The 22,444-nt window shown below is 39.5% G+C and overlaps 1 protein-coding gene across 2 annotated transcripts in view; it reads right to left on the minus strand.

Annotated features, from left to right (window-relative positions):
* ASXL1 (ASXL transcriptional regulator 1) overlaps positions 1-22,444 on the minus strand; it is a 68,338-nt gene that overhangs the window by 44,261 nt on the left and 1,633 nt on the right. The window contains exons 2-3 of one of the 2 annotated variants that reach the window (XM_081256961.1): positions 18,236-18,333; positions 15,571-15,679 (exon numbers count right to left, since the gene is read on the minus strand). In XM_081256961.1, the coding sequence (XP_081113087.1) occupies positions 15,571-15,679; positions 18,236-18,333 (207 nt within the window). Of the gene's footprint in view, positions 1-15,570; positions 17,034-18,235; positions 18,334-22,444 lie in introns of those variants that run through there. The other variant, XM_081256960.1, reaches the window with a different exon arrangement.

A 22,444-nucleotide genomic window follows, 5' to 3' on the forward strand; every position in this document is an offset into this window, starting at 1 on the left:
CTGCGCATCCGGAGCCTGTGCTCCGCAACGGGAGAGGCCACAAGAGTGAGAGGCCCGCATACCGCAAAAAGAAAAAAAATAAAAATAAAAATAAAAAAAATAAAAAAATAAAGTGGGGAAAAGTGTGTAATGATGCCATTCTAAAAAAGGAGGATACAAATATGTTGTTTATATTTCTGAAAAGGAAGGAAAATAACAAAAAATAAATAAAATAAAATGCTTACCCACAGGGAAAAGAAGCAGGTAAAGGAGACAGAATTCATTAAATGAACATTGTGCTGTGTATTTAACCATACATAAATATTTTACATCATTATAAAGCAAAACTAAAATTTATAAATGCAATCTCTAAAAGTAGGTAAAACTAATAAACCAAACTGTGTATCAAGCTGATGGCATAACCACACAGAAATGAATTATTTCAAGTGATTTTTAAATTGCAGTGATGTGTTAAATCCCTAGTAAGATATACCTAAGGCCAACAACAAAAACAAAAACCCTTTAGAGTATTCATATTGGTGGTGGTAGTGCTGGTATTGTTATTCTGAGATTATTGGAAAAAGCAAATGAGTAATTATGTGGTTTCACTGGGAACCAGAATTTCCACATAAGAAAGGAGGTATACATGTAAAACTGAAAAAGGTCAAGCAAAAAACCTATAGTCTTGAATTTGAATTGGAATTATCAACAAGAACTCATGAAACAGTTTATCTTAAAAAAAAAAAACACACACACACATATATGGGGCATCTCAAGTAGAGCACAGCTGTTTCCTGAGCTGAGAGAGGAATCAAAGTTCTGGTTGGCTAAAATGGCTTGAGGTTGCACAACAGAATTCCAGAGAGAAGAAAGCTTTGCAGAAAAATCTGCATAGGGTCTCTGCATATGTATACGGTGAAATTCCATTAGGCTGGGCAATGAATGGCTGAGTAATTCCCAGAGGAAATTCCGCCAAACAGAAGGCCTAGAGACTTAGGAGTTAACAACTAGTCAGAGTGGAGGGACATTGTGAACCATCGGAGGCATTTGGTATAGACCCCAGAAGGGAAGTATCTTAGTAGGAGAGTTAAATCATCCTTAGAGAAAAGGCTACTCTGACCTGCCCTAACAAAGCTTAAAAAACAAGCCTCAAAGGGAGTAAACTAATCCAAAGGGAGTAACCTAATGACTTGCCAAAACAAAATAAAGCCCAACACTCTTGAAAGGAAGATAGACTGTAGCACTGAACATTGTAAAATTCACATTGTCAGGATCCAAACAAAAACTATTAGATATGCCAAGAAGCAGGAAAATATGACTCACAAGCAGAAGAGTCAACAGCAAAAGACCCAGAAATGACAGAGATGGAATTAGTAGACAAAGACTTAAAACAGCTACTATAAATGCATGCACTATGATCAAGAATTAAAAGAATGAACACAATGAGAAAAAAGGAAGACATAGAATAAGAAAAAAATGGAATTTATAATGATGAAAAATACATTATCTGTAATGAAAAATCCACTGGATCAGATTAAAAGCAAATTAGATACTGCAGGAGAAAAGATCATAGCAACAGAAAGTATTCAAAATGAAGCACAGAAACAAAAGATCGGAAAAAATTAACAGAGCATCAGTGACCTGTGGTATAATATAAAGTGGTCAAACACACATGTCATTCCAGAAGAAACAGAACGACAGGAAAAAAAATTAAAGAAAAAATGGCTGAAAATATTTCAAATTTGACCCACAGATCTTAGAAGTTTACCATGGTACCTCATAATCAAATTGTCAAAACCTATAATACAGAGAAAAATCTTCAAACCTGCAACAGAAAAAAGAGGGACACATATAAGAATTACCACAAACTTTTCATCAGAAACTATGCAAACCAGAAAACAAAGGATTGGCATCTTTAAAATGCTGGTGGGGGTGGGGGGCGACCTTTCAATGTATCTAGATAAAATAGCCTTCAAGGCAAAATAAAGACATTGTCACACAAGGAAAAGCTGAGAGAATCTGTCACAGCATATCTGCACCACAGTACTATTAAAGAAAGCTCTTCAGAAGGAAGGAAAACACTGAAAATGGAAACGTGGACCTCCACAAAGAAATGAAGAATACTAGAAATGGTAAATATGTGGGTAAAATAAGACTTTCCTATCTTTAAATTTCTTTACAAGAATTTTTTACAGCAAAAGTAGTAATGCTTTGTGAAGTGTATAACCTATATAGAAGCAGAATGTATGAAAAGAATAGCACAAAGACTAGGAGGGGGTAAATGGAAGAACAGCATCACAAGGATGCTACATTTTATGTGAAATGTATAATACTATCTAAAGGTAGTCTGTGAGAAGTTAAAGATGCATTTTGTAAATAATAAAGCAACCTCTGGGGAAAAAACAGATACAGTTAATAAGCTAACAGTGATGATAAAAGGGAATATTATAAATACTCAATCCAGGGGTAAGGTGGCGGGGAGGGATAAATTAGGAATTTGGGATTAACAGATACACACTACTACATATAAAATAGATAAACAAGGGTCTACTGCATAGCACAGGGAACTATATTCAGTATCTTGTAATAACCTATAATGGAAATGAATCTGTAAAAGAATAGATATATATGTATATATATAGCTGAATCACTTTGCTGTACACCTGAAACATTGTAAATCAACTATACTTCAATTAAAAAATTTTAATAAATAAATGTCTCAAAGAAATATGAATAAAAAATAAAAATACTCAATCCAAAAGAAGGCAGGAAAAGAAAAAAGGAAAATAGGTCAAAGAGAAAACAAAGAGCTAGATGGAAGACTTAATCCAAACTTATCAGCAATTACACTAAATGTACATGGTCCAAGCATCCTAATTAAAAGGGAGAAATTATTAGACTGGATAAAAATAAATAAGATCCAACTGAAAATATAAAGAAACCTTAAACATGAAAGACATAGACAGGTTAACAGCAAAAGGATGGAAAAAGTATACCATGAAAAAACTAATTATAAGACAGTTGGATGGGCTATATCAATAACAAAATAGACTTCAGGAAAACAATAATACTGCCGGGCAAAAAAAAAAATTTTACTAAAGAACAAAAAACTTAAATGTAAGATTATATAGCCACTTTGGAAAACAGGTTGGCTGTTTCTTAGAAAAGTAAACAGTAATTACAACACAACTCAGCAATTCCACTCCTAGGCATCTACCCAAGAGGAATTAAAACGTTTATCACAAGACTTGTCTACAAATATTCATAGCACTACTCTTAGTAGTCCAAAGAAGAAAACAATCCAAACGTCCACCAGCTGAGGAATGGATAAGCAAAACATGGTAGATCCATACAATGGGATATTATTCAGCACTAAAAAGGAACAAATTATTGATATACAGTAGTCCCCCCTTATCCATGGGGAATATGTTCCAAGACGCCCAGTGGAAGCCTGAAACCCAGATAGTACCGAACTCTATATATATACTATGTTTTTTCCTATACATACACACCAATGATAAAGTTTATAAGTTAGGCACAGTAAGAGATTAACAACAACAATAATAAAATAGAACTATAGTAAGAGCTATGTAGATGTGGTCTCTGTCTCAAAATTATCTTACTGTACTGTACTCACCCTTCTTCCTGTGATGATATGAGATGATAAAAAGCCTACATGATGAGATGAAGTGAGGTGAATGATGTAGGCATTGTGGTGTAGTGTTAGGCTACTATTGACCTTCTTCAAGAGGAAGATCATCTGCTTCAGGTAATCCTAGATCACTGAGCCATGACAACATCAGTGGTTGGATGCCAGGAGGAGATGATGTCGATGGTTGGTGATCAGGGGTGGGACAGCACAGGATGGCTCAAGATTTCACCACACTACTCAGTACAGTGTGCAATTTAATACTTATGAATTGTTGACTTCTGGAATTTTCCATTTAGTATTTTCAGACTGCAGTTGCCACCAGTTACTGAAACTGCAGAAAGTGAAACCTCGGGTAAGGGGGAACTATACTGTACAAGATAGCTAAATCTCAGATACCTCACACTAAGCGAAGGAAGCCAGACTCAAAAGGCTACATAATGTATAAATCCATTTATATGACATTCTGGAAAAGGCGTAACTGCAAGGATAGAAAACAAATCAATGGCTGGCCAGGAGCTGGGGTCGGGAGAGGAACTGACTACAGAAAAGCAAGGGGGTAGTTTCTGGGGTGATGGAACTGTTCTATATCTTAATTATGGTGGCAGTTACACATCTGTATGTGTCTGTCAAAACTCAAAGGACTATAACCGGAAAAGGGTGAATTTTACTGTACATAAATGTAAAACTGAATTTTTAGGGGAGGGAGAAGCATGTTTTAGCAAAAGCATTTACTGGAGCAACTGCATTCAAGACACGTATGGCATACCTTTAAATAGCACTGTTAAAATGCCAAATAAAATGTCAAAACAAATGTGAACTAAAAAAAAAATGAATTAAAAAAAAAACTCATAGAACTGTACACTAGTACACTATATACTAGTGCATCAAAATGGGTGAATTTTGCTGTAGGTAAATGATATCGTAATTTAAAAACAGAACAAAAATACTAATTTACACCCACAATACTCAGGCTGTGGAACAATAGGGATTCTCACGTACTATGAAAGCAATGTAAATTCATACGGTTACTTTACAAATTCATATGATTACATACGAAAAACAGCTGTACTACCTAGTCATGATGATTAGGTGCAAAACCTCCTGGTCAGTCCCATTCCTAGCAATGTATACACCCTAGAGAAGCTACCGCACACATGCGCCAAGAGATGTACAAGAGTATTCAATGCAGCAGTGTTTGTTACAGCGAGAACTAGAAACAACCCAAATGCACACCAAGAGCAGAATGGACAAAGAAATCACAGAATATTCAAACCGTAAGACAGCAAATAGCAGAAAGTATGATGTATTTCAATTAAATGCACCAACGCACATCGAGCTCAGAAATGATAAGCACAAAGCAGCAAGTGAGAGAAAAATACATACAATGTGATTCCATTCACATAAAGATATATTTAAAGCATGTTCAGCAATACATACACATGTGGGTAAACCTGGAAATAAAAGCAAGGTAATGATTAATATGAAAATTAGAATAGTGGTTATCTTCCACAGGGAGAGAAAGGGATATGCGCAGAGGTTTCAAAGAGTGCAGAGGATGTTCTGTTCTTGAGATGGCTGGTGGATACAGTGTGCAGTTTATTTCTTAGTTATTATTACCTAAAATAACAAAATTTGCATATATTCTCTTTTGTATAGTTTATATATTTCACAATTTTAAAAAGTTAAAAACAACATATTCTCAAAGTAAGACACATCACACCCAGTAGGCTTCATAGGCATGTTCTACCAAAAAAAACAAATAATCTCTGTCTTAAAGAGACTACTGCAAAAATCAACGGAGGGAAAACAGCACAGCTTGTTTTAATATCAAAGCACGGTAAGGTTTGAAATCAAAATATCAGATCGGTCACTTATGAATACAGATGTAAGAATCCTAAATAAATTATTCATACTCTAAATCCAATGACGTGTTATTTAAAAGAAAACCATGTCAAAGTGACATTTATCCTAGGAATACAAGGATGCTTGAGCACTGGAAAAAATTCTACTGAACTAATTCACTGTATTACCAAATTAAAAGAAATAAACTATGATTCATTTACTCACACAAATACTTACTCAGTGCCTACTTTTTTCCTAGGGGCTGAAGAGATGGCATTAACTAAAATTAAAAACTGCCCCCCCCGGGCTTCCCTGGTGGCACAGTGGTTGAGAGTCCGCCTGCTGATGCAGGGGACACGGGTTCGTGCCGCGGTCCGGGAGGATCCCACATGCCGCGGAGCGGCTGGGCCCGTGAGCCATGGCTGCTAAGCCTGCGCGTCCGGAGCCTGTGCTCCACAACGGGAGAGGCCGCAACAGTGAGAGGCCCGCGTACCGCAAAAAAAAAAAAGCTCCTCCCCTAGAGGACTAGTTCTAGTCAAAGGAGACATACAATAACAATAAACAAAACATATATAATATGGTATATCACACAGTGATAAATACCAAGAAAATAAAAAGTAAGGCAGGGAACAGGGGGACTGGGAGAGCTACGCGGTGTGGAGGCATCAGGGTGCAATTCGAGCACAGACTTGAAGGAGGTGAGGGAGCGAGGCATGAAGGTGTTTGGGGGAAAGCACTGCAGACAGCTGAAGCAGCGCAGGCAAAATCCCGGAGACGGAGACGAATAGCGACAGCATGTTAAAGGATCACCAAAGAAGCCACTGTGTTTGTCAAGCAGAGTGAACAAGGGGAGAGAGTAAGAGGAAGAGAGATGGGAGTGAGGGTGGAGGAAGATGGCGAAAGGGCACTGCAAGCAACTCTAAGGATTTTGGCCTTTACCCTGAGTGAAGCGGGGTGGGAGGAATGACACAGTCTGACTGAACTTTTTTTTTTTTTTTTTTGCGGTACGCGGGCCTCTCACTGCTGTGGCCTCTCCCGTTGCAGAGCACAGGCTCCGGACACGCAGGCTCAGCGGCCATGGCTCACGGACCCAGCCGCTCCACGGCATGTGGGATCTTCCCGGACCAGGGCACGAACCCGTGTCCCCTGCATTGGCAGGCAGACTCTCAACCACTGCGCCACCAGGGAAGCCCCTGACTGAACTTTTAAAAAAATTTCCTGGCTCCAGTGTTGAGGAGGGTGGCAAGAGCAAAGTAAGGAGACCAGTTAGGAAGCTACTACAGTAATCTAGGAGATACTGAAAAGACCCAAGCAGATTCATCCCCTAAATTCCAGACAGGCTCAGAACTTAAACCAGGTACATGGCAGACAAGGATGAGGTATGGAATTGAGAACGTGGGAATTGTTAAGTCTACATTAGGAGGAGATGGACACCCCTACTCCAGTACCATACATCTAAGTGACAACCACTACCTACTGCTGCAGGAGACAAGTGAAGCCACAAAACCACAATACACTGAACTTCCCGCTAATATTTAAGAGTCAAGAATAGCCCTCGGGCTTCCCTGGTGGCGCTGTGGTTGAGAGTCCGCCTGCCGATGCTAGGGGACGCGGGTTCGTGTCCCGGTCCGGGAAGATCCCACATGCCGCGGAGCGGCTGGGCCCGTGAGCCGTGGCCGCTGAGCCTGCGTGTCTGGAGCCTGTGCTCCATAACGAGAGAGGCGACGGCAGTGAGAGGCCCGCGTACCGCAAAAAAAAAAAAAAAAAAAAAAAAAAAAGAATAGCCCTCAACCAAAAATCATCAGACATTTGAGTAAGACATGCAGAGTGAAAAAAGACCCACACCACACTAAAGCATATAATCATGGAAATAAGATTCTAAAAGTTTTCAGGGAGAGGCAATAGAAAAAAGAAGGCAGGCAAACACAGAATATCAGGAATCAATATGGCACTAGATTTCAAAGGCAACACTGGACATTACTTTTTCTTTCTTTTGAGAAAACAAAGCTTACACTTTGGAGGTTTTCAAACACTCCATTCCCTGAAAAAGAGATCCTGATACACATTCTGTACTACATGTTTCAATTTTAATACTAACAATTACTATTCTGAACCAATTCTACTGTTTGGCATAGAGAACTGCTACCAATCAAATCATAACAACCTCCTTCTATGCTTTTTCCACTGCATTTATCTAACAAACATTTTTAAGCACCTACTATGATAGATGCTGAGGATATAGCCCAGAACAAAATAATACAGATTCTCTGCCCTAAGACCTGGTCAGGAGAGACATCAAACAATCACCCAAATAATTATATAATTATAAAGTTGTAAGTGAAAAGAAGTAAAGTTCAGGGCACAACAGGAAAACCCAATTTAGAGAGAAGGCTCCTCTAAGGGACTGAGATTTAAGTTGATACCCATTAAGCTGAGCCAGGCAGAAGTGGAGAGAAGAGAGCTCCAAATAGGAGACCCTAAAACTGGAAAGAGCTTCAGGAATTCAAAGAACTGAAAGAAGGGCAGTGTGGCTGAGCAAGGTTTGGATTTTTTGGTAAACACCATAGGAAACCACAGACTTGAATCAGATAGAAATGTGTCATGATCAAATTGTTTTTTAAAAAACCCCTCTGGCTGCTTTGTGGATTACAAAAGAGCAAACTGGATTCTAAGGAGGCAAAAGTGAAAGCAAGTAGACCAGGCAGGAGCTATTTCAGTAGCTAGCATACAAGGATAACTTAGACTAAGGTGGCAGTGGAAATGCAGACCAAAAAAAATAGTAAGGAGTTTTAAAAGAACTGTCAGGAGTTAATTTACCAAAGAAAAGCTGGCATAAAGAGCCAAAGAGAAAACTGAAACAAAAGGATTACCTGACTGAAAAAGCACACATTTCAAAGCCCATCTAGCACAACTGAATCGAAGAAGACAGCACCTTCCAGAAGAAAACAGACATCTTTTTTGGCTCCCTATTCTTCTCCTGCTTCATGATGCACGAAGAATTTGAAGTTATTCTTTCAGAACCTTGAGTATGCATCTCACATATTTGAGAGCCAACTCATTTGGTAGAAACTTAGAATATCCTGACCTGTCCTCCGTGTGTTAAATACCAACCTCTCAAATAACCAAAAACGTGACTTCATACCATTTACTTAAACTCTCTCAGGCTGTTTCCCCCACTAGTACAGGAGTAGGAAACATATTTATGTTTCAAAAGACCAATGTGAGCAGTATGATGCCTGTCTGGAATATAGTTAGCACTCAATGAAGCATTAGTTTCCATCTTTTCTACCAGATTATGTAAACTAGAATAAGAAGCAACTTTCTTACACTAAACAAGTTCCTCAAACAACCCTCCCAAAAAGTCTGATATGAAGGATTGAGAAGAGGTCAAACGCAGTTTTCATACTGGCTGACCCTAGGAAAGTTTAAGCATTTTTCACACAGTCCCAAGGAAGCCTGAAGCACATACAAGATCCTCATTTTCCTAGAACCCTGATGCTTTAAAATCACACTTAAAAAATGTTTATAACCTTTTTGTTAAAAATATATATACTGCTTTAGAAACCTTGAAATTATCATCCTGCCCACCCCTCTGAGCTACAGAAAATAATTCCAGTGGTAGTGCTTTCCAAACCTCTGTTCCCTGACCTTTATCATTTACCACTTCATACGTACAGGGCTTTGAGCTTCAGGAGGTAGCAGGACAAAAGGCTGCTCACCTCTTAGGCAAACCAGAGTCTGACCAGGGCTCCATGAACGATCAAGTTCTCTTTTCTCCCTGAGCTTGCTGAATATCCTGTCAGACAACAGAATACCCCATTTTTCAAAGGTGGATCCAGGCGGCCCTTGAGAATTACTCCCAATAAGGAAACTTTTACCAAATGACGGGTCAAAGCCTCCATCAAGACCAAACTACTGCTACCATTAACCAGAGTAAATGGTACTGCTCCACTAAGTAGGCCTTCTATGCAGTACAGAGTGGGAAAGGGTTTGTAATAAAACAGTCAGCTTCCAGTAAATACCAAATGCATCACAAAAGAACAGGAAAGAAAAATATCCAGGGCCGACTTACTTTTCACACAAAATAGTCTAGATGCTAAAATGTGAGCACAGGAAGGATCTTCACTGAATTTTCACTCTAGGAGGTTTTCAACAGAGCTCCTGGGTCTGGGAAAGATGCCTTGGGTGCTTGGGGAATGGGATAGGGATGGCAGAATCCACGAGAGATGGAGAAGCGGGGTCTTCATGCTTGTTTCAACCAGAGCAGTTTCACAGTCATCTACATCATGCAGCTCCATTTCATGATATAAAAGGTTTTACGCCCGAAGTATTTAAACGACCAATCTATTTCAACTTCTCAGTGTTAGAGACAAAGAAGTATAAATGGAGATATCCCATAGGACCTGAGGCACTGTGCTGGACCCCAGACCTCAAGCTGACTCCAGTGCTCTTACTACCACCATATACCACTCACTCTGGTACAGAAAAGAACGACCACGATCAGAAATGCCAATATGATTAATGCAGAGGGCAGAAATTCAAACCAACCGCCCATAACTGAAGAGTACACATCTAAGGATATGAAAAGCTACTTTTGCTTAACAATTATAAGAATTTTCATTACGAGAATAAAACAAACATTCTGAGAAATATCAAGGAACTCATAAGACGCTTCAAAAAGATGAAGTAACCAAAGATCCTAAAACCTGAAGAAAAACTCTTTATTCTGAATTGGCATAATGAAAAGAAATCAAACTCAAAAGGTAGGGCCGTGGGTTCTAGTCCCAACTTGGCCAAATGCATTTGTTGCAAGGACACATGGTCATGGGTAAACCTAATCTGTGAGAAGTTCAGTTTTCTACCTGCAAAATGCAAATGAATCGGATGATTTGAGAGCCCCTTCCACACTAAAATTCTAGGATTCTACGCACTAAAAAGATCATATATTTGATAAAGCTAACACGGACTATAAAAGACATCATCTAAAAACGTCACTACCACTTTATATGAAAGAAGAAATTCTTTTTTCTAACAAAGATGATGACCAAAGTTCAAAACTAAAAAGAATAACGTGATACCTAAAAGATACCTAAAGCATTCAAACTGTTTCGAATGGCTCAGTTTCTGCCTTCGGCAATTAGAAGAACCACATTATGGCCACAGCCTGGGAAAGATTTCTTTTTTTTCTTTTTTGCCACACCACGCATGGCATGTGGGATCTTAGTTCCCCAACTAGGGATCAAACCCACGCCCCCTGCACTGGAAGCGTGGAGTTTCACCACTGGACCACTGGGGAAGTCCCAAGATTTATTTCTAGTGTCAGCAGATTCTTTCACAGATTAACACAGAATTGCTCTAAAGAGAGCAAGAAAAAAAAAAGGGTTCTTAGAAGTTGCCTTGCTGAGAAGAAAAAATAACCCAGAATACACATATTCTATAATAAAACATATAAAAGACAGGTAGACTACAAGGAGAACTAGCTGGCTTAAGATATTGATGATGCTATCTTCTACTTTCCATTCAGCCAATATTTATTACATTATGTACTATTTGCCAGACACAGGAGATACAGTGAAAACCAAGTCCCTGCACTGACATTCAAGTGGAGGGAGGCTAATGATAACCAAGTAACCAAACAAACGAGGTAGGACTGTGAAACAACCAAAACCTTCATAGTGTTGTGGAATTGGAACTACCGTTAGAGAAAGCCTCACTGAGAAGATACTTTTGGACTAACAACCAAATGACAAGAAGTTACCCCCGAGCTTTCCAGACAGAGGGGCCAGCAAGTGCAAGGGCTCTGAGGTGGACACAAGTTTGGGGCCTTTGAGAAACAGAATGAATGAAGGCCAGGGTGGCTGAAGTATAATGACCAAGGAGAAGGTGCCAGGAGAGATCAGAGAGGTAGGCAAGGGCCAAGCAGGATAGTGGTATGATATGACTTGCATTTTTAGAAGCCCACTTTGCTTGATGCATACCTATCAAAAATCAAAATGGATTCTGGTACTGCCTTGCAAATGACAGACTCTATGATTTGACTGTATGGAAGTCTCCTCAGTATTTAATGGTAATATAAATAGTTCTGGAATCACTGCAAGTGTGGAGTTGTATGTGAAAAATTTAATTGTGGATCTATAAATAACATTGTGAAACTGCAAAAATTACCTCCCTCTCTTCCTCCATTTGCTTTTCTTTTATTTGCAAACAGTGAATTTTAATGGATGGATACTTTAAGTGTAGTCATTTATTTTTTTTACCAAGAAGATTTTTTAGTACTTTAAAAATATATATTCTACATATTAAAAAGATTCAACTGGACTTGTTAATTGAATTAAAGGACCCCCCTAAGGCTGAGCCCTATCACTACATGAGGTATAATAAAGTGCAAATGGCTGTGACACCTTGACTTGAGCATCATTCCACAATAAAACTGAACAATGTTCAGATGACTGCAGTCATGACTGACAGTGAGTGCTGCAATGACAACTCACAACCCAGGTTAAACTCACCAATGACACAAACCTAGTCACAAAAGCAAACTAGTTCAGCATGAAAGTCATAAAAATGTAGAACACTACAAAGGAGCTCTCACTGGTTTTACAAGGATGGGAAATTCCAAGTGTAAAAAACAATATAAATCCCACCTCTAACCAGGCAATGATGGACACTGACAGCTAACTTCAGGAAAAGCTTAAGAAAAGCAATTCAAAACAAGAATTCAAAGCATGGATAGATTTCATCTATCCCACACATCCCTGAGTACTAATTCTAAGGCCTGATGCAAGCATCTACATATAAAGTGTCAAATGTACCATCGCATTACCCAGAACAACTTTTATCAGAGAAGGAACCCTGTGGCATGCCCCCAAAGACTCCAGCTTATCAGTAAAGCTTTGGTAACCATAGATAAGGCCACACAAATGTATTCAGAACTGAAAAAACTCCTATTTTCAACTAAGTAGTGAAACCACATGGTTTCTGACCTTGATGGCCCGCTAGAAGAGATTTCCAAGCAGTGGGGAGAAAAATACCAAGCCATCCTGCACATGCTTCTCCTTAACACATGAGAAAAACAGACCAAAAAATGCCACAGGACTTCCCTGGTGGCGCAGTGGTTAAGAACCCACCTGCCAATGCAGGGGACGAGGGTTCGAGCCCTGGTCCCGGAAGATCCCACACGCCACAGAACAACTAAGCCCATGTGCCACAACTACTGAAGCCTGTGCGCCTAGAGCCCACAAGCCACAACTACTGAGCCTGCACTCTACAGCCCATGAGCCACAACAAGAGAAGCCACCACAATAGAAGCCCGCGCACCGCGACGAAGAGTAGCCCCCGCTCGCCACAACTAGAGAAAGCCTGCGCGCAGCAACGAAGACCCAACGTAGCCAAAAGTAAGTAAATAAATAAAGCCATAAAGAATACTTTTAGAACTAGAAAAAAACTGAATATGGACTATATATTATATACTACTGTATCATTAAGTTTCTTGACTATAACAATGGTATTGTGGTTATGTAGGATAATGTCCTTGCTCCTAAGACATATATTCTAAGATATGTAAGGGTGAAGTACCAGTACTAGTTGAACACTTTTAAATGGTTCTGGGAAAAAAAGCATACATACGTAGAGAGGGATAAAGCAAATGTGGCAAACCTGTAACAATTAGGAAGAAAGCAAGATAGGTGGGGTGTTCAGTGTAGTACTCCAATTTTTCTGTAGGTTTGAAATTTCTTCAAATGAGGATAAAAAAGGAAAAAATGCACCACCTTGCACTTTATTCAGCAGACCTGGGTCCTCGGGTGATGAGGATGGTAATCAGCTGGTTCAGATTTTCGGTATCCTTTATTATCCATTCCCAAATAACAATAAAGTAAATGCCTGCACAACTTCTGGAAGATAGTGTGGTGATAATGAGGCAATTAATAAGACTAATCGACACTTCAGACTCTCAAGGAGCCCCGGGAGGGGTGGGGGCGGTGGTGGAGAATAAGGTGTGCCTGTATGTATCAATACCATCATGGCAAATATATTAACTGAATACAACAAGCAGCAAAGCTATAAGGAAATTATAATCCAATTTTTTCAAATATTATTAATATAAATTATCATTTAGGTTACAAATCGCAGAATTTATGGGCTACCTTCACTTTCCCTGTTGCATTTTACTTTCTGTTGCATTTGCATATATTGCTTTCCAACAGGTCAAAATGTTAAAAGAGACACGCATGGATAGTACGCACAGATACTCAACCAAGGTAAAAGTCTACCAGGGACTTCCCTGGTAGCGCAGTGGTTAAGAATCTGCCTGCCAATGCAGGAGACACGGGTTTGAGCCCTGGTCCAGGAAGATCCCACATGCTGCGGAGCAACTAAGCCTGTGTGCCACAACTACTGAGCCTGCGCTCTAGAACCCACAAGCCACAACTACTGAGCCCACGTGCCACAACTACTGAAGCCCATGTGCCTAGAGCCCATGCTTCGCAACAAGAGAAGCCACCACAATGAGAAGCCTGCGCACCGTAACAAAGAGTAGCCCCCACTCACCGCAACTAGAGAAAGCCTGCATGCAGCAACGAAAATAATGCAGCCAAAATAATAAATAAATAAAATTTTAAAAAATTATTAAGCATGGACTATGCCAAGAATTCTGCCCAGAGCCAAATTACAAGGACAAATGAAAACTCAATTCCTATCTTTAAGGTATCCATAGAAATAGGTATTTCTTCTCCCTCTTAAAAGAGAAATGTTCCATTAACAGGCATATTTGTAACACATATAATACACACAACTATAACTATACATAATTACCTATAATTACAATATATATAATAATATATAATAGAAAAATGCCATTAACAGGCAATTAAGGACAAGGAACCTAAAGGAATACCATAAAGGGTACCATTTATTAAGGACTGACTGTCAGGGATGCATACACCACCATAAAGAGGGGTTAAATCTGTCCCAGGTGACAAAGCTAAATTTTGAACTAAGGGCTCTGACTCTTCCAAGGCTGTTTCTGACATTACATTATGCTGCCTTTTAAAGTCTGAAATACCACGAATAAAAATATAGAGAACAGCACAGATATCTGAACGTAAGATACACTGACGTGTACTTAAAGATCAAGTTTTATGACCACAGGATATATAGTTGGTATTTGTTCAAGTGTTTAATTTTTAATTAATTAAAGAAAACAAGTCTATCAAAAAACTAAAAGAGAAAAGTCTGTTTATGGACTACTGCAATTTATAACTACATTATGGAAGATTATAAGGATCAGCATCAAATTTTCAGTTTCTCACCATCAACAGGTCAACTATGTCTAAATTAGGAGTCAGCAAACTACACCCCCAAGCCAAATCTAGCCCACTGCTTGTTTTTATAAATAAAGTTTTACTGGAACACACCCATGCCCATTCGTTTGTGCATTCTCTGTGGCTGCTTTCCTGCTTCAATGGCAGAGTTGAATAGTTACGATAGAGACAGTGTGGCCCACAAAACCTACAATATTTATTTTCTGGTCCTTTACAGAAAAAAATCTGCCAATCCCTGGTTTAAATGATGTATATCACAAATGGTAGAAAAATAATTAGCTTGTTCATTTCAGCTCTATTTAAGCTTATGAACTGAACCTGATTTAAGTTCTCTTCCTTTGTAATTAGTGTCACTTGGTAAATGCTGAGTTTTGGAATTTCCACAAGTATTTTCAGATTTCAGTTATTTTCCATAGAGTAGGTCTTACTTGGCTGTCCAGTAATTTATCCTTCACATGTTATTACAAACAAAACTATAATTAAGGCACATTTGCAATTACCCCCACACATACTTATCCCTCTATTGCATACAATCTGCAAAGATATAAACAAGGAAAAACTGAATACAGACACAATAGCTGATATGACTAAGTAATTCCTAATACTCTGTTCACACTAGAACATCTCAATGCACCATTTCAGAAAAACAGCATCAGCATCACCTGCCTGCCTATTAGAAATGCAAATTCATGGGCCACATTCCAGACCTACCAGTGATTCTTATGAACACTAAAAGCTGAAGAACCACTGCACTAAAGTAGAGTTTATATTACTTACCTTGAGTGTAAAAAGGCTGATCCGGCCAGGTAGTTTATAAAATAACCCCTCTCCTCCTCTTGAATTGGAATGTAGCATGGCATTAAGACATGCGAGAGGGGATGTCCCACTGTAAAAACATACAAGGATGGAAGGTGGTCATACAAATCAATATGTCTACTTACTCAAAGCTCTAATACCCTTTAACTCACTCTTAAATCAAGAAAAAGAGGAAGAAATATAAAAGAAAACATCCCATGACAAGAATTTTACTTTGAAAGTGGCACAAGAGCAACAAATGAAATTCACATAAATCACACCCAGAGAGCTCTGGGATAAGACATGCTATCTGATATCTCCACTCCATACCTGACAATTCTTTAGTGCCTTTTGACAATATGAACCAAACTCTCAAGAAATTTAGAAACACTACACAATGATTTTTCAGGTACACTCAGGAGTTTTGAAAAAAAAAAATTACCCAATACTTTTATTTACCCAAAACATTTAAATTAAATTTTAATGTTAATTAAAAACAAAACCGAGAGTTTCCTAGTATCTATATTCCAACCTGCGTATCATGCTCAGAAACTGCCACATAACATTTTCAACACAAAAACCACAGAATCACTGGTGCTGTCCCAAGAAAATAAGCACACTTTTTTTTTCCAGTTAACATTTTCTAATAAACACACAAAAGGAACAGTATTTCATTTGCTTTTTCTCAGTTGGGAAGGGGGAAAGATGGGTTTTATTTTATATCTACCCAGGAGCAATAATTTAAATTTGAATATAAAAAGTCAAATGGATTTAGTACCCAATAATGCTCAAACATTAAACCAAAAAAAGAGATAGCATATTAAGTTATATCATGGTCCCTGCTACAATACTAGGTCGCAAAACAATGACAACTCATGTGAGTTAGCAACTACTTACTAAATCTTAAAATAGAAAAGCTGTCAAAAATACAGACAAATGTCCATTATTAATATTAACTGAGTTTGGCGCTAGCATGTTAGTGCTAGGGTTCACCTGTGCATCTTCTCTTCCCTCTCCCCAGCATGTTAAATAAATATAAATATCTCAAGTAAAGCCTCTCAGCATTTTTCAGAATTAGAGGCCCTAATTTATACAGAGTGTTAAAAATAAATTCTGAGTCTAAAAAAGCCATTAAAAAAAACCCTATTACTTATTCGGCTTTGGAACACACTGGATGCTAAAAAAAAAAAAAAAAATTTCACCAAGAACCAATCTGTAAAAGAAACCTTGTGCAGAATCTGGAGTATCAAGTGGGTGTGCTAATGTCTCTGCTACAGTGGGGAAAGGCATGCTGGCAGAGTCTTTCTTGAAACAGTGTGACTCCTACACACTATACCTCTGTCTACAAATCACAGAGCTGCTCACTCATCACGAGCCACCATGACTGCTTCATAATTCCTGTAAGAGCTAGAAGCAGAAACAAGTTAGGTTCTCAACTCCATCTGTCCCAAAGGGACTAATTTACCTTCTATAGGCACAGTGGTCCAACAGCAGTGCAGACAGCAGCATGATGGGAAATAGCCCATAAAAACAAAACAAACAAAAAAAACAATTATATCACTACACAGTGCATAGGTAGTATTTAAATGAATGTATCTAGACAATCCTGATCCTCCCCCCTCCCCACAAAATGTCAGCTACAGAATGTTTGAACTGACAACTGGAAAGTGAGGATCTTTTGATCCTAAAAGATCAATTTCAAGCAGCTAAAGCGTAACCAGCAAAATATATGCTGTATGTTCTGAATCCCAAGAAGGAACTGTGTTGTGCTCTCCTCTTTCATTTTAATTTTAAAAAAGGTTGGGGTGAGGAGAGAAAGGATTCAGGACAGGCACTGATTTTTGTTTGTGCCTGCAATTCTTTCTGTGTTTCCAATTTGTTGCTTCTTTAGGAAAAATATATCATAGGATAAGAAAATCAAGGTCACCTCCAAATTTAGTATGCTCATATCATGAATGCCTAGAATCAGTAGGGGGAAAAAAAGCCAGTGGGTTTTATGGTGATTAGACCACCCTTCTTTGATCCTAAAACAAAGGACTTCAAAGACACGGTATAGAGAGGAGGGAAGTTTTAGACACGATGGAACCCGAGTCTGTCCCTTCTCTATCACTGAAACTTGCAAAACAGAGTACACGAGAAAATGTGCTGACTCCTTACACAAAAAACAAGCTCCATGTCGAAATTTATGGGAGGGCTTCCCTGGTGGCGCAGTGGTTGAGAGTCAGCCTGCCAATGCAGGGGACACGGGTTCGTGCCCCGGTCTGGGAAGATCCCACATGCCGTGGAGCGGCTGGGCCCGTGAGCCATGGCCGCTGAGCCTGCGCATCCGGAGCCTGTGCTCTGCAGCGGGAGAGGCCACAGCAGTGAGAGGCCCGCATACCGCAAAAAAAAAAAAAAAAAAAAAAAAAAGAAATTTATGGGAGAGCAAGGATAGGGAAAGCCACTGCACCTCTGATGAAAACAAATGAATGTTGAGCCACTCCCACCCTCCACCCAGAGGACACACAACATGGGAGATAGTTCCACACCACCACCAGACGTGTGTGTGTGTGTGTGCGTGTACACATATATGCACACGCGGACTTTCTCATATCACTGCCTGAGTGCAGGAAGACACGTGTCCTATGAAACCCTCACATTAAGCGACAAGAGCCATACAAACCTCATTTCCTTTAGTCCTTCTGCCTCTATGACCTGCAGAATCTGTTTTGGTGTCATTGGAGCGTCTGAGTAGTTTTCTAGTACCTGAAGAAATATAAGTGTTCTGATTTCAGTGTGCAACTTCCATTTACATCCATCACTATATAACATGGGCTACAATTCTGCTATGAGGTACTGCTGCTGACAATTTAGTCTTTCCACAGACAAAATTACTTCCGAAACCAAATTACACTATATCTAACTAGTTGCTGAAAGTGACTGCAATTAGATGAAATATTCTAATTCTCAATTCTGAAAACACACAACCTCTCAGCATACATGTTATGATATGTGGGGCCTTAGCAACCTTGATTACCGCTTAACTTGATGCTGCTAATACGGCTAAACCACAGAATACATAGTTTCCTACGCAATAAATTGTAAGACAGAAATGCATTTAGATTTTCTTTCCCAAGGAACTTTGATTAGTACCCATATTTTTTTATCTTTTTTTTTTTTTTTTTGGGCCACACTTGCAGGATCTTAGTTCCCCAAACAGGGACTGAACCTGTGCCCTTGGCAGTGAAAGCACAGAGTCCTAACCACTGGACCACCAGGGAATTCCCAGTACCCATATTTTTTAAATGATGGCTTTTGTGCCACTGGGTTGTGAAATTCTGTTGTTAACTGCCACAGTACATTTTGCCATTTGGCAACATGATGCTGTGATCCTGTATGATTGGTGCAAGCAAACAATGAGAAATGGAACATCCCACTTATGTTAGCGACATCTATAACTAAGTCCTGGCAGTAAGGTCACAGTGAGCAACCGGAGCTCTCTCACTTGAAGAAACCGAGTTGTTTTAGAAATGTTATTCTTCTCAGGGAGGAAAAAAGAGAGGCTGTCAGTATCTCTGTACCATCTCTACCAGTGCACATCCTGCAGTCATTTAACAACCGTGACAACGAAGTACTGTACTGCTCTGTCACAAGTAAAATGTATAGCCAGAAGCCTGACAGGACTGCTGCGAAGGTTCTCTCTGTGGAAGAACATGAACCCTGAGCACTAAAGGAAGTCAAGTTTTGGAGGAGTAGCTGCTGAAATAAAACCTCTACCATGGTCCCATTCTTAGCCTCTCTCTGTTCAGTTTTTACATTCTCCTTGGGTGTCATTATTCTCTCTCACAGTTTCAACTACTACCAAAATTCTGATAACTCCCAAATCTCTACCTCTAGCCTGGACTGCGGACTGCTCCCCAAGCTTCAGACTTCAAATACTCAGTTCTGTACTGGACGTCCCACATGCTCACCTACTCTAATTCACCGCCCCCGCCCACTTCTAACATTCCTCTCGTTGGTCGGCAGCCTGTCTCATCACCTAATTCAGAAACCCAGGCATCACCCTTCACTCTCCCCTGTCCCCCAGTTCCCACCACCAGTTTCTGACCCGACCTGACACAACAGCCTTTTCGCTAATATCCCTGCAACCAGCCCTGCTTTCCTCAAATTCATTCGTACTCAGCTGCCATCCTTCATTCAACAAACACGTGAAATACTCACTTTGCGCTAGGGACAATTCTAAAAATTCACCAGTAAAAAAAAAAAAAACCAAATCCCCGTTTTTGCAGAACTTACCCTGCTATTTAGCCCCAGTCAGTCCAACAAAATAAAGCTGCCCTAATCACTTTCCCACTTTAAAGTCCTTCATCAGCAACCTAATTATATACAGAGAAAGCTGAAGCTTCCAGAGAGACCACTAGTCCACTGGAAAAGCACAGGCTTTAGAACCAGACAAACCTGGTCCTAAGGAATTCAAATTCTGGTCTTCTAAACTTGGGCAAGTTACCTACCCACCCTAAGCCTAGGTTCCTTCGTTTGTGAAGGAAGGATACTGAGATCTTCCTCTCAAGAGTTGTAGAGATTGGAGTGCCTACAGTGCCTGGCACCAAGTAGGTGTGTGCTGGCCTGGCGTACAAGGCCCTCACAATCTGATCTCTGCCTGTCTCTCCACAAACTTTATGTTCCAATAACTATGTGTAGTTCTACCCAGTTCCCACACTCTCCACCCTGCAAATAAAAATACACACTCCTATTTTTTGTTACCAGCTCCTGCTTACGTCCTCTGTGACAGGCCTAACTCCTTCCTACTCACCCTTCAAGATTCAGTTTGGAAAGCACCTTCCTCCAGGAAGCCTTCTCTGGTCTCTGCCAGACAGTTCAATGTCTCTTTTCAGTGCCCCATAGTTGCACAACACTGATAATTTATCTTCCAAAGCAGGACACTTGAGAGTAAAAGGAGGAGCTATTCATAATTATGCTTATTAGACAATAAGCAGGAACCAGAATGTCTATTACCATTTATACATCTATGATGGCACTTACCATGCCTGTAATGAAATTCTATTCACCTGTCTGGACCTTCTCCATCCCCAGAAAAACCATAAGCTCCTCAAGGGCAAAGCTCATCCATCTTTGTATTCCAAGAACCTAAGTGCCAAGTTAAGCAGTATTGACTTGAACAAACCCACAATACAAGCTACTAATGTTCACTGCCACAGATATAACTTCTTTGATACTAATTGTGAGCTAAGCTAGTGAATTTTTGTATGGTAATTTTTTTTTTTTTAAAGAAGCATGACTGAAAAATTAGCTACCAATTATTTAAACAGCAGTCAGGAAGAGCCTGAGAATCTAAGAGAGAGGAAACAAAATCTCTAAAGGGAAGTTACATCAAAAGATACAAAGTTTTCACTTTTATTAAAACTGTACATGCCTCTGGCTTTCAGTATAAGAACAATTCAGCAGTGTTCTAACCCTAGTCTGTCTTTCTAAAGCATACTTAAAAAAAAAAAAAAGTATCTCTTCTCCAACTTCAAAGGGAAAAAAATGTTTGATGTAAGAATGGTCAGTCATGAATCAAAGTGAAAGATAAAGCATGCAATGAAGAGTTTCTCAAAGCCAGGGAGAATCCATTTAAGGGCATTCAATCTAAAGGGAAATCCACTCAGCTATTTCTCCCAAACAAATTGTTCCTAACAAGTAGGAGGATTTATACCCACCCAACCCCCTAAAGTCTACCTCCTACATCCAGGAAAAACAAGACGACAAAATGTTTGAAAGAAGAATACCTACTTCTCAACAACATAATTAACAGCTGCAAAAATCAACCTCCTGGGGCTTACTACACTACTGAAATTGTCCAGAAGTCTCTTCTTTCCTACCAAAATAGTTTTAAAAGGGTTCCTGGTATCACTTTAGCCACCAATGTGAGCAAGGTCGGGAGCAATATGAAACTGCCCCCAAGCAAGTGCATCTGATCGCCACTGCAAGCACTCCAAATTCACCTGTCCAAAGAGTAATTAGATCTAATCTACTGCCCTACCACTATAGCTCACTGGAGTCAAGGTTTTCTCTAGCCAGTGTTAAGCGCTCACAAACTCTCCAGCACTTGGTTTGTTACAACAATTTTTTTTTCCCCAAATGAGGAGAGAACTCTATAAGTTCCCCCTCGCTCACCAACTAGTCCCATCCAAAGGGACAGAAAATTCTAAACAAAAAACAATAAAAGACAGGCAAAACTACACACCATATTCCCACAAGTCATCTTTCATGTGTTTAAGAGCACCACACGTAATTCCAAGTAGGACTTACTATTTTTTAATGAAGAACCATAGAAGTAAAAGAAGAGAAAGAACTTACTGGGATAATCTAGCATGAGTTGAGCCAATGACAAAACAGAAATAGCAACCTAGATACTGGAGTGCAGGTCACAGTAAATTCAAGAACCTAAAGAGCTTAAGAGTGGACCCCAAATTCCTAGAGACTTTCAACTAGGAAGAGCCAACAAAGCTTTGAGACGAGCAGACTTTAGAATTCTGTCAAGACATAAATAACACAGGATTTAAGGGTACTTTCACCTACCTCTAACAAGTAAAACTCTGGCAAGCAAATTTCCTGTTGGTGCCCAGAGTCATAAACACCTGCAGAACAGAAACTCAGAGGAGAATTTCAATGAACAGACTCAACCTCCAGGAGAAAGAGAGCACGTACGTCCTTCTGGCTCTCCTCTAGTCTCCTTCAGGCCTAAATTTGTTTCCAGGTAAAGCAACAATGGAGAAATCCTGAAACTACCAAGAGATCCTGAAAGCTAACCAAAGCTTCCAAATCTGACTGAACCTGAAAAAAGTATTTAGGTACTTCAAAATCTTCAAATTTC

Source organism: Mesoplodon bidens (genome assembly GCF_964165515.1).
Source record: "Mesoplodon bidens genome assembly, chromosome: 15".
Lineage (NCBI taxonomy): Eukaryota > Metazoa > Chordata > Mammalia > Artiodactyla > Ziphiidae > Mesoplodon > Mesoplodon bidens.